Source organism: Brachypodium distachyon, chromosome 3 (assembly GCF_000005505.3).
Source record: "Brachypodium distachyon strain Bd21 chromosome 3, Brachypodium_distachyon_v3.0, whole genome shotgun sequence".
NCBI lineage: Eukaryota > Viridiplantae > Streptophyta > Magnoliopsida > Poales > Poaceae > Brachypodium > Brachypodium distachyon.
The window spans coordinates 39794043-39807368 of NC_016133.3; the positions used below are offsets into that span (position 1 = coordinate 39794043).

Here is a 13326-nt window from a genome sequence, read left to right on the forward strand (position 1 = left end):
TCTCCGCCCTTCCTTCTCTATATATGTCTGGTGGTGGCAAAGCCAAGGCGGCGACAATATCGTCGCAGAGGCGGCAGCCGGCAGTGCAGACTGATGCAATGTTCAGCAGGAGTAATTAGCATATGACGTGAGCCGGAGACGGTGGCACTGACGTAGGCGGTAGGAGAAAACACCCACTTGTTTTTTCAGGAAGGAGGAGGATGCATCCACTTGTTGTTTACTAGATCATGCCGCGCCCATCAGTTTTGACAATACAATGATAGGAAAGACACATGTTCATCTTTCAGAAAGATTTGGCAATTTACGGAGACGTGAGATATGAAAGTTTTTTTTAGATTAGATATGGTAGTTATATCTATACAAACTAACACATATCCTAGACAATTACCGAAAAGAGGTTTTGAGTATGTTTTTGCTAGTTGATTAGTACCTCAACTTTTGGACTTCAGTTGTGTATAATTTTAGTGGAGGTGGGTTGCTGAGTATGTAAGTAGTTCGAGTGATCGATTGGATTCCATAGCAGTACTCGACTCCATCTCGACCCAGGTTGGTCCAGACGAGGCCTGATTTACCAAGAGGCTTCATTTTTTCTCATCTACTCGAAGACCCACGAAAGGACGACATGATTTTGCCTGACAATATGATCGAACAGTCACATACGCTGGGGGCATGAGAGGGCTGGAAGACTGCGCGCATTGCCGCTCCCACTTGTCATACAGAAAGAACATAGAAACATTCAAACATTTTTGTTTATTAAAATTTCAAAAGTTGGAATATACATTGCCTTAATACAGGTGACCCGGTATATCCACTCAGGTATATTATCTCCTTTTTTACATTTCTGTCACATTCATGAGAAGACATAAAATTGGATATGTTGATTCTTGTAAACTTTACTTCAATTCGACAATGGAACTTTTTGCTAAATGCATTTAAATATAATGAAATTCTACTTCACATGTGCTGTGCAGAGTGTAACCTTTCAAGCAAGTAGGAACTTTTTGCGCAATGATGCATCAAGATGGCAACAATCAATATATAAGTGAGATTTCCGCGTCAAAAAAGATATAAGTGAGATTCTCTATCATGTCTATCCATTTCACAAGCAGAAAAATCTGATCAATATCAATCAAACCCCCCTCATTTGACACCAATAGAACGACAAGATTGAGAGGACACTAACATGCACAAACAGAACCCAGCAAACAGAGTTTAAAATGAAAAGAAAAATTGAACATATACAACGCATATATTCTTATAAACCTTGTATGTATGCTTAGGAAACAAAAAAAAACATAGAGAAAGCTGCAGAAAACACACAAATGGGCACAAATATAGCATTGGGATTTCATCAAGCCTGTCATAGATCTGTCCCAGTTTTGCATGTCGCTTGAAATACACCCAGCTTATGAGCCTACAGAAAGTTGGGGACTTATAAAGTTGACATTGGGGTCATTTACCTAAAAACACTTACTATACTTGTCCAGAAAAAATACTGATAAATATGGCTTTCATCAAATCAGCAAAGTTGCTCCAGTCATAAAATTGTTGCACATCATCTCAACCTGATGTGAAGAAAATAAGTTTTTCAACGCCAAAATCAGATCATGGGGCTTGAACTCGATACGCTTGTTGACATATGCATGCAAAGGTACTTTGTCCACTTCAAAAGGTGGGAAACTTAAATTACATCATTGGAGTGTTCCAAGAAGTGCTGAATCGGTCGCTTCCTTTAATGACACAAATAAAAAGGAATGAGAAAGATTATAACTCCCCACCAAGGAAGCAGGTTTAGTTCAATGTAAAGATTTACCTTCCAATGTCTTATCTGGAGAAAGCAGTCTTACCATGAACCATAAATTAGATTTACCTTGCAATGTCTACTACGGATAACAAATTGTATAATATTTACTGAACAAAGTAAAGCAAGAAAACGGAGGCAAGAGAGATTGACATGCCCTCTCAAGTTAGAATGGGCTCGAGGTAATGTGGAACCCATGAGATCAATGAATTTCGATACTCGGTCGTGAGCAACTTCTATTTCTGAATACCAAAAATGAAAAGTACAGGTTTCAGAAATACCAAATATAAAAGGTATACCTGATCTTCATGAGGACATGAATGTCAACTCATACCTTGACCATGTATTGCAATTGTTCAAAGTCCTTTTATAGCAATAATAACTAAAGCCTTAGCAATAAAACTGGATGGCTGAATCAGTTCAAAGTGATAAGACGTATAAAAGGCATTGATAGGCATAAAAAAGTAATGAACGAGCAAACAAAATGATCACCGGGCATCTGATTTGAATTTGACAAAACCACTATGATAAGTGATGCATCGAAGGAGAATTAGATGATCATTATTGTGCCTATGTAGCAATAGTTTAATTAATCATATTAGACTAAAAAGTAAATCTCTATCATGTCAATTTAGTAGAGCAGAAAAAACGATCCTTCACGCTAGAAAAATGTTCTTGGGCTCTATTCACTCACCTGATCAAAATGCACCATTGACGCAGTCTCACCAACACCACAAACAAACATAGATCAAATCTGTAAAGATCTCCTAAAAAAGCAATCAAACCTTATACCAAAAGAAGCCGCCGATGGGAGGGGCAGCCGCCATCGCCTGGACGAGAGCCATGGCTGCCTGCTCTCTTCTCCTCCTCCTAATGTCCGAGCTGGAGCCAGAGCCGGGGTCACCGCCATGCCTAGAGCAGGAAAAGGTGCTAGGGTTCAGGGGCGGCAACAAGCTCGCACGGGAGGAGAAGGCAACCGAGAAACAATTGTTTTTTCCAGCGGCTGTAGTAGTGCAGTTTAACGGGCGTATGGGCCGCAAAACTGGCCCATTCAACCACAGATCGGGGATTTTTCTTCGGGATCAGCAGCCCGTAGGACAGCAGGCCCAACCGGAAATGAACGCGCCATCAGACGGCCAGAAAGTTGCAGACAGCACGATTGGACGGTTGAAAACGTTGATGGCGTGAGAAGGCCTCCCAGGGTGCCTAGTTTTACTGTCCTAAATTACTCCCTCGATCCATATTAATTGTCGAAATATTACATGTATCTAGACGCTTTTTAGGTATAGATACATCAATATTTATTACTCTCTCGATATTAATTGTCGAAATAGCGAACGAGGCCTTGGCGTAATTGTTAAGGAACAACTCTAGTAGCACTCCTTAGGTCCTGAGTTCGACTCTCCGCGGGAGCGAATTTCAGGCTGGGGTTAAAAAATCCTCTCGTCTGCCCCACGCCTTAAGGACAGACCTAAGGCCCGCCCGCTCTCACATGGGCTTCGGTGCCGCTGTGTATGGTGTGGGGCAGGGGTTTGGGGATTTCTCGACCTGCGTGAGAAGGTCTTCTTCTTAATGCAAAGATCTCCTAAAAAAGCAATCAAACCTGATACCAAAAGAAACGCCGATGGGAGGGGCAGCCACCATCGCCTGGATGAGAGCCATGCCTGCCTGCTCTCTTCTCCTCCTCCTAATGTCCGAGCTGGAGCCGGAGCCGGAGCCGGGGTCGCCGCCATGCCTAGAGCAGGAAAAGGTGCTAGGGTTCAGGGGCGGCAACAAGCTCGCAGGGGAGGAGAAGGCAACCGAGAAACAATTGTTTTTTCCAGCGGCTGCAGTAGTGCAGTTTAACGGGCGTATGGGCCGCAAAACTGGCCCATACAACCACAGATCGGGGATTTTTCTTCGGGAGCAGCAGCCCGTAGGACAGCAGGCCCAACCCGAAATGAACGCGCCATCAGACGGCCGGAAAATTGCAGACAACATGATCGGACGGTTGAAAACGTTGATGGCGTGAGAGGCCTCCCAGGGTGCCCAGTTTTACTGTCCTAAATTACTCCCTCGATCCATATTAATTGTCGAAATATTACATGTATCTAGACGCCTTTTAGGTATAGATACATCAATATTTATTACTCTCTCGATATTAATTGTCGAAATAGCGAACGAGGCCTTGGCGTAATTGTTAAGGAACAACTCTAGTAGCACTCCTTAGGTCCTGAGTTCGACTCCCCGCGGGAGCGAATTTCAGGCTGGGGTTAAAAAATCCTCTCGTCTGCCCCACGCCTTAAGGACAGACCTAAGGCCCGCCCGCTCTCACACGGGCTTTGGTGCCGCTGTGTATGGTGTGGGGCAGGGGTTCGGGGGTTTCTCGACCTGCGTGAGAAGATCTTCTTCTTAATGCAAAGGTCTCCTAAAAAAGCAATCAAACCTGATACCAAAAGAAGCCGCCGGTGGGAAGGGCAGCCACCATCGCCTGGACGAGAGCCATGCCTGCATGCTCTCTTCTCCTCCTCCTAATGTCCGAGCTGGAGCCGGAGCCAGGGTCGCCGCCATGCCTAGAGCAGGAAAAGGTGCTAGGGTTCAGGGGCGGCAACAAGCTCGCACGGGAGGAGAAGGCAACCGAGAAACAATTGTTTTTTCCAGCGGCTGCAGTAGTGCAGTTTAACGGGCGTATGGGCCGCAAAACTGGCCCATACAACCACAGATCGGGAATTTTTCTTCAGGAGCAGCAACCTGTAGGACAGCAGGCCCAACCGGAAATGAACGCGCCATCAGACGGCCAGAAAATTGCAGACATCACGATCGGATGGTTGAAAACGCTGATGGCGTGAGAGGACTCCTAGGGTGCCCAGTTTTACTGTCCTAAATGCCTGGGGGGTGGCTTACCCCTTTTGCAGGTCGAGTTTTTTTTTAATTGTCGAAATATATATTATATGTATCTAGACGCTTTTTAGTCATAAATGCATCAATATTTGGGCAAATTTGAGACAATTAATTAGGATGGGAGAGAGTATTTCTCATCATTATATATTTTTGACGCTTTTGAAATATTGGTTTTCTTCAGAACTTACTCCCATCTCAGGAGCACATTTTGCACCTCTCCTTTTTTATATAATTATTGTACTAGACGTTTGAGTGTGTCTATTTTCGCAATAACCATCTATAATGTGGCTAATCACTTACGTTTTCTTATGAACTATACCTTCTGTGGCTAGCCATCCATGAAAAGACTAGTTGCACTCAGACTCACCTTCTCAGGTATAACCGTGTTGATGAAATTAAATGGAGTGCCTATTTAATAGTATAACCTGAACCTGATCGATGTGCATGCATGTGCCATGCTAGCTCCAATTTTGTTTTTGACTTGCCCTGGGACGGATGGCGCTCGTCGTCTGAGCTGTTTCGTAATAAAAAGACAGTATACTAAAGCAAGAGGTGTGTAAGGCGTGCTCTTTGCGGTTTCAAATTGTTTATGCAAGCACAGGTTGTGACTACATTTTTCTCTGAATATATGTACAAGTGCTCTCCACAATAATGAACATATACTCTGTCCGTCCCAAAATAAGTGACGTGGAATTGTATAGATTGTTATATAAATCAAGGTCACTTGTTTTGGGAGGGGGAGTATATAGTTTACTTGCTAAATTCATCAAACTGAACTCGTCATCCATGTGGAACAGACAGCCAGCTTGCTGCGCCTGTAATATATCAGTGACAGTGTGTCGACACAAGCAACCTGTACTGTGCTGCTGCTGCATCCAGTGTCCACTAATTGAGTTCAAGAGTAAAAAAAAGAGCAAACTGAAGATGCAAAGCACTGTCAAGTGCCAAGCACGCATGCCTTGCATATATATTGCTATAATCTGCAGAAAGCTGTAGCCTAAATAAAATTGCAGAAAGCGCCTGTCTGCTGCAACTGCTCCAGTTGGAGAATAATCAGGGTTTGTTAATACAGAAAGGCACCCACTGATGGATCTGACAGAACAAACTACTAATCGTGCACGTACCACACCAGCTAGCCAGCTAATTTCCAATATGCCCTAGCTCAATCCCTATGTGCAAAGGCTATAGCCCTATATTGCATGTGGAAGTAATGCTTATAGATATGAAATGTAATTGATGGTCTAAACTGCGAGAAACAAAACAGAAAACTATGGATGGGATGGAAGCTGACGTTGATCAGGCAGACCGAGGCGCCCTGCTGTATCCAGAGGGTGGGCAGGATGGTCCATGATTTTTACGTCAGCCCATATACCCATATAATTTAGCCCAAAAATACGAGAACAGTATACTCCGCAACCAAGCCTAGTCGTGTTATGTCCAGAGGTGAGCTCTCCACTCGCAAGGGTTTCGGAATTGGGAGCCATCTTTTCGAAAAGGGTGGGATTAGATTAAACAAGCATACGGCTCATGTAAGGAAACAAATATGCTAGTGCAAGGAGGCCGGAGACTAAAAAAGATACATTGCGACAAAACAAATTGTCACGCACATTGAGTACACAGAGTCCAACAAATTTATTAATTTGTCTAATCTAGAAAGCATTATATTCTCTAATCCCTACCTCGACGATGTTTTGACGTGCACATCCACCCATTATATTTAGAATGTACTCCAGCTTGGCTTCATAACTGGATGCAACCACTTGGATTCTATCCAAATTTTACTAGAGTGAGGTCGGTGCAAGGGGAGCAGCCCTTTGATTTTTGAAGACTGTTGTCAAATGGCGAGGGAGTCTGGAAATTGAGTTAGGCTATGTTTATGTTTGGATGCAGACATTAGCGTTGGTATTGGACAACGGAATTGCGTGAGATCTGAATATAGGATTGATCTCCTTTCCAATCTTCTCACCTTCGCCCCTCCCGGCGGCTCTCCTTCCCGATCTCCGTCGCGCCGCAAACAGGAGATCTCTGGCCCGCCCGCAGCATGGCCCGCCCGTCGCTGCAACCGCAATTCGCAGGACGAGGACGACGAGGGAGGAGACGACGGACGAGCTTGCGGGTGGCCGCGTCGGCCGCAGCCGGCGGCGCGCGGGCGGAGTCTGTGGAGTGTGGAGGCCGCCACGGACGCCGAGTTCTTCCAGCCCTTATACGCCAGGCCCATCATGCTCTACGACGGTTCGCACCCAAAGCCTGGGCCTCTATCCAGCTGCAGGCCTGCAGCCCATTTTGCTGTGTGTCTCTATTATTTTATTTTATTTTATTTTCTCCCTGATCATACGATTATTCATTTATCTGGCCGGTTCAGTTATTGCATTTTGATTCATCTGCATCTTTATTAAAAAAAAAAATCAGGTACCTCAAGGATTGCCCGAATTTTCCAGGCGAAAGACACGAGCAAAATGTAGTAGTCTGGATATGAACTTGACGGGTCGAGTCTTCTTTTAGACGAGAACCGATTACTTCCTCCGTTCCAAAATATAAGGCGAGAGGACCTTTTGTTTACCTTCCCACACAACACTTCTTTATCCTTGCCAAGTGTCAATGAAACACTTCTTTTTTCTTATCGAAAAGGAGGTTAAAACCTCCAGCCTCTGTATCAAAATGATGCATCAAAATGAATACATCGATCGAACAATCCATAATCACCAAGCTATACCTACGAGCCTGATGAAAGATGAACTGCAAATTATCGGGACCGTATGCCCTGACCGCACACAATCGTCAACCATCAAAATCCGGAGGCCACGAAGGCACAACCGGTAAGCTAATTCTCAGCATGTGCTGTATGTGCACGCTCCAGAATCACTGAAAACACTGCCGTATGAAACACTGGGTTTGCATTACATTTGTGTAACGGTGTGCCGTGTAGACTTCAGAGTTTGTCAGAAATTGTTGATGGAAACATGGATTCATTTTTTACTTTTTGAAGAAACGAGATTCGTCCAGTTGCAGTGTATAGTCTCAACTCTCAACTCCAACCTCTGTTTTTCAGGTGAAGGAACCCAACTCACACATGCAGTGTCCTTTGGGTTTTCATCTCGTACAAATTGCGAGTAAATTAACCAAATTACTATACAATTAAAACAGTGGACAAACAGAGACAAAAGAATTAATAGCTGCGCAAAGATTAATTTTATTACTGAACCCAGTCAAGCAACAGATCATACAGATATGGTAAGCCATTAATAAGTGGCCAGCGAGAACGCTGTTGCTAGCTTACACATACGTTACGGCAAACTTTTGAGAGCCAACGCTTACGTTACCGCAAACGTTTGCTAGCTGTAACCATGCATGCAAATGGCTAAGGATACAGCTCGATGATGGACAAAAACCCGAGAACAGGCTTTGTCTTGTAGTTGCTGAACCCTGCGTCCATGAAAATCTTGCGCCACTGATGCTCATCACGCTCCTTCCCTGCCGTCACCACCATCATCAGCAGATCGAACACGACCTGGGCTTCGAACATGGCTTTGGAATTGGCATTAGACCCGACGACCATGTCGACGATGATAACTTTGCCCCCTGATTCCGGTATCGCCTTCTTGCACTGCGTCAGGATCTTCACGCACACATCGTCGTCCCAGTCATGAAGCACGTACTGCAAATTCAATCAAATAATCCGCTCCTTAATTAATCAAAACAGTTTACAAGAACATAAATTTTGACCCCAAAGGAATTGGTGATCATGAGTACCTTGAGGAACACAGCATCAGTGGGTGGGATGGATTCCATCATGTCGCCTACGATGTAGTCGACGATGCCATCGGCCGGGACGGAATTGATAACATTGGGGAGATCAAGCACGGAGCACTTGACGTGCGGGAAGGCCCTGGCGATGGCCCTGGCCGCGGTGCCCGTCCCGCCGGCGACGTCCACCAGCGAGGCGATCCCCTCGAACACATCCCCGCAGTTGGTGACGATGAAGTCCATGGCCAGTTTGGTGTCCGCCGCGAGGCCGGCGTTGAAGAGATCGTTGATCTTGGGGTCAAGCGCCATGACGGCCCACATGTCCGTGCCGTGCGCCATCCTGAACGGCATGTCCACGCCGGCGGCTCCTTCGTCGCTCGTGAACCAGTCCGGGAGGCGCATGGCCGCCGTCACGTGGTACTTGTTGGTCTGCGACAGCACGAACGGCGAGAGGTTCTTGGCGTTGTCGTCGTTCACGAGCAGGCGAGAGACCGGCGTGAGGCCGTAGAAGCCAGATGCCGCATCAATGGTGAAGATGCCTGTCGCGGCGAGGAACCTCATGAGGCGGGGGAATTGGGGCTTCTTGCTGTCCGGAACCGGGACGGCGGCGAGCAGGTCGGGGAGGGAGGCGGCGCCGCCGAGGCGGTGGATGGCAGTGGGGATCGCGAGCTTGAGGGCGCAGTCGAGCGCCATGGACTTGAGGTAGCTGAAGGTGAGGTTCCAGAGCTCGGCGTGCGCCTGGAGAAGCTCCTCCTCGTTGGAGAGGGCGGCCATGGTGGGCACGGGAGTCACGGGCTGTTGGTGGGTTTCAACCATGACCTTTTCGCTAGCTGGCGATGCAAAATTGCAAACTGCCCTCTCTGCATCATGGCTGGCTTTGGGTAGCGAGGTGAAGATTTATAGGCCTATGCTCATGGCTGGCTGTATGCATGGTTCATTGACTGGTTCCAGGCTGAGCATTAAAACTTCAGTGCTCTACGACGAACCATACAGCTCACCTGCCATATATGTCACGTGTCATGTCACCCTGCAGCGCTCCACCGCTGCTTGGCGTGACACGTGAAACGACATTTACCGTACCAACCTGTGAATAAAAGTTTACTAGAGGAAGGAAATCTAATAACCATCCCTGAGTAATTAAACGTTTTGTTTACCGTATCTTCAGCAGTAGCTCTTAAATCAATGCGTCTAAATGTTGTTTAGATACTTTTCTCTAAATTTTTGATACCTTATTTCAATTTCATCTTCAGTCGAAGCACCTATATTCTGACATATGGGGCGCATATGGCAGTGAGACATTTTCATTTTCCATTTTTCTATTGTCTTTTTCCATGAGCACATGCGAGAGGGAGATGCGCCCTTCTTCCCCGTGGAGGCCTGCGGAGGCGGCTCGGGGGCGACCAGTGGCGGCAGCGGAGACGCGGCGCGGCCAAAGGCGGCGGCGGGCGTAGGGTGCATGGCGGAGGCGGGCCTGAGGCGAGTAGCGGGGTGTCGTGCCATTTCTCCCCAAGGGCACCGGCGGGCGCGGACAAGGGTGCCGCAACCGCGACTGTGGGCGACGTGGCCAAGGGCACGGGCAGATGCGCGCGGTGCGGCAGGGGCGGGCCGGATGTGAGAGGCCTCGGTGGCGAGGCGCGGGGCGTCAGTGGCGAGACAGAGGGGCAGAGGAAGAGAAGACAGATGCTAACGTGGCATGGGAGTAAGGGAATAGGGGCCTCCCTCGGAAGCCCTTGGGAATGAGGGGGCTTGGGGGATTGACATATGGGCCTTCATACTGTAGGGCCCAAGTAGGGGCCATGTTGAAAAGAGATTTTTTTGGCTTTATACCCCTAAAAATTGAGTAGGCGGCTATTTTAGGGGCCCTACTGAAGATGATCTTATTCCATTACAGGCACTATTCTCTCCATTCCCTCACAAGCTGACATTTTTTTCATATTTATTCCGTGACGTAGCTTATTGGCTTGTTGGCCAATGCTCCAGGTCAATAGTTGATCATACTTGTTTACTCCTCAACCAGTACAATGGACATAACTTACTACTATTACCTTTTTTAGTTAACCTTTTTTTGCCAAAACACCTAATTAAAATCAGGGAATTTTATTTCTGTGCCCTCCATTGCTTAGCTCTGCTCAGTTTTGTCCAAATCTTAAGACATTGCTCGCTTCTACCCTTCGTTCCTTAGACAAATGCTCACAAATACCCTCACGACGCACCTGTTAACGGTCAAGGCGCTTTGACCGTTTGCTTCTGACGTGTGGGACTGGGTTAAACCCTGACTGGTGGGGCCGACCACTTGCCACGTCCACGTTCTTCTTCCTCCGACTCGAGCCATTTGAAGGTAGCTGCGGAGCTCCGAGCTCATCAACGAGGTGTGTGATGGGCCCGACAAGAGACTTTAGGCGGCGCGCATCGTCAGGCGAGAAGTGGCGCGCATGTAGGGCATGGGTGGCCAAAGCATGGCCATCAACGGCGGCGGCCGGCGGCATGAGCATGGAATCAGCATGGGGATTCAGTGCGTGGGAGACTCGTTGGATGGCACTGTCTGGTTCGTCTTGACGATACGAAGCTCATGGAGGCAGCGACACAGTCTGAGGATCTTTTGATGGGGAGATCGGCCTGGCGGCGCGGCTGGCTGGATTTGGGGGAGATGGACGGGGCGCAGGAGATTGGGGCCGATTGGGGTAGATTCCCTCCATGGGGTGCCTCAATGCGGCGACGCGAGTCTATTAGACATGGTGGCGTGGCTCGAGGAGCTCGGTGTTCCGGCCGTTCAAGGCGGCGGCGCACGAGCGTGCACCAGATGCGCGCGGAACGAAACGTGTGCCACTCGTGTTCACGGCGGCGGGGGCAACCACAGGAGATGCAGCTTGGGGCACATGATGCACAGTCTCGAGGTCAGAGGGGAGCTCTACGGCGTCGCGGTGGACACCAATTTGGACGCGGGATGTGCACAGGCGACTCATGCCGGTCGCGTCGCGCCCACGACGTGCGAGCTCTGGTGCCAGTTCGGGCGTGGCGCGGGAGAGGGAAAAGGGAGGACGCTGAGGTGCTTTCCAAGGTGGTAAAGGTGGCGAGCAACCGCAGAACCGACATCGTGGAAGTTAGCTCTCGGGGTGCCTGCGGTGGCCAGTGCGTGCTAGCCATGGCAAGTAGTGGCAGAGGAAAGAGATGAGCTAGGAAGAAGGGGAGGGCAGAGGCTGCCAGGGTCCCTAGGCAGCTAGGCCCACTCGCAGTGAAAGAGAGGAAGAAGGGTAGAAGGGAGATGGGTAGATGAAGCAAAACTATAAAATCCAGTTTTGAGCTTGGTTTGGATCTGGAGGTTTGGAGCTGGGAGCTGAGGGTTTGGAGCTGGGTTTGGAGGGATTTGGAGATGGGGGTTTGGAGGGGTTGGGCTTGGGGTTTGGAGGGGTTTGGAGGCAAACATATGGGATATACATATCTCAGTTTATCGTTTCATCACCAAATTTTGCACCAACATAGGTCTCACAATTGTACACAAGATTGCCAACTAGAGTTTTTAATTTTATGTGATAAATTTTTTATTAAATTTTTTTAAGTGTTAAATATGACATTTTTCGTGAAACAAGTACCACAAATAAGATTGATAGTTTGAATTTTTCAAATTGAATATTAATTACATTATAATGGAGGTCTAATGCTGATTTTGGAGTTGTTCTGCTATTTTTAATATATTTAATGGATTTCTAGACATTTACCTTGAGTAATTAAAATTTCAACTATAAGTGTGTTATACATTGTTCAAACAATATGGAAAAAAAATCATTTTATGCTAGTATGATTGTACCTACCCTGAGGAAATAAAGTTGAAAGAACCAAACCCTAACATCAAATAGTCATACATGCAGGTTTAACCACAATTTGTAAAAAAGTATTAGAAAATGAAACAATTATCAAAAACTGAAATCCTTTTGCATGGAGTCATTTTATGTGTACTACTGTGTAGGAAAAATTATAAAACTCAAATTAAACATAATGGAAGAAATTCTCTTCACAAAATGGCCTATCATGTATGAAGTTTAATGAGTTCTAAGCTAAATTAATGAATCTTAGGGCATATGCATGTATCATTTTTTATATCCTCGCCAAATTTTGCACAGACATGCGTCTTATCATTGTAAACAAGATTTCCAAGTAAAGTTTTTAATTTTAAGCTATACATATTTAATTTAATTTTTTTAGGTGTCAAAATTGACATGTTTTATGAAGGAAGTACCCCAAATAAGATAGGTAATTGAATTTTTTTTCAACTTCCATACTAAGTAGATTACAATGAAGGACTAATGCCAATTGTGCATGAACTTTCATACAAAGTCATGTGACGAGTTTTCAAAATTTGACATGATTCGACAGCAGGCGCATTTCATCGAACACCCTAGGGGCGGCAGCGAGGCAGCCGCACCTTGCGTACATGCAGACGAGCGTGTTCCATGCAGCTGGCTGACCGAGCCATTGCCGGAGGTAGGCATCTCGCAGGCGCGGAGGACAAGCTCAGACGCACGTTTTGGGTTTCTTCGAGGACTGGTGTACCGTGCACTGCGGTTTTGGGTGGTGCAAGTAGGCACCTCGCATTTCATCGAACACCCTGGGGGCGTCGGCATGGCGGCCGCACCTTGCGTACATGCAGATGAGCACATTCCATGCGACCGAAGGAGGCGACGAAGGGGCAACAAACGTTTCATGCTCCTTAGTGCACTTTTAGACAGAGTTCATATGTTTGTTCATAATGCCAAAATGACACAAGTGGTTTGGCTGCATGTACGCAATCACGAGCAATCGTTTTCTATCTTGGCGTTTGCAGCTCCCTGCGTGTTTGGCTGCATGTATGCAATCACGAGCAAGTTGTTAGCTCGGTTAGTATAGTTTGTCAGGCGCACGCCGGA

General features: G+C 46.9%; 1 protein-coding gene across 1 annotated transcript; it reads right to left on the reverse strand.

The window, feature by feature from the left end:
- Positions 1–7847: 7847 nt before the first annotated feature.
- Positions 7848–9309, reverse strand: LOC100821028 (flavonoid O-methyltransferase-like protein Os11g0303600). The gene is made up of 2 exons (XM_003574533.3): positions 8432–9309; positions 7848–8336 (listed from the first exon to the last, which is right to left on the reverse strand). Exons 1-2 carry the CDS (start codon positions 9239–9241, stop codon positions 8040–8042), a joined length of 1107 nt encoding a protein of 368 aa, XP_003574581.2. The 5' UTR covers positions 9242–9309; the 3' UTR covers positions 7848–8039.
- Positions 9310–13326: the final 4017 nt, after the last annotated feature.

Coding starts and splice junctions, on each gene's coding strand:
- LOC100821028 (XM_003574533.3), bottom strand. CDS start 9,241: ATGGTTGAAACCCACCAACAGCCCGTGACTCCCGTGCCCACCATGGCC. Junction 8,337..8,431: donor CTGATGCTGTGTTCCTCAAG/GTACTCATGATC, acceptor TTGAATTTGCAG/TACGTGCTTCATGACTGGGA.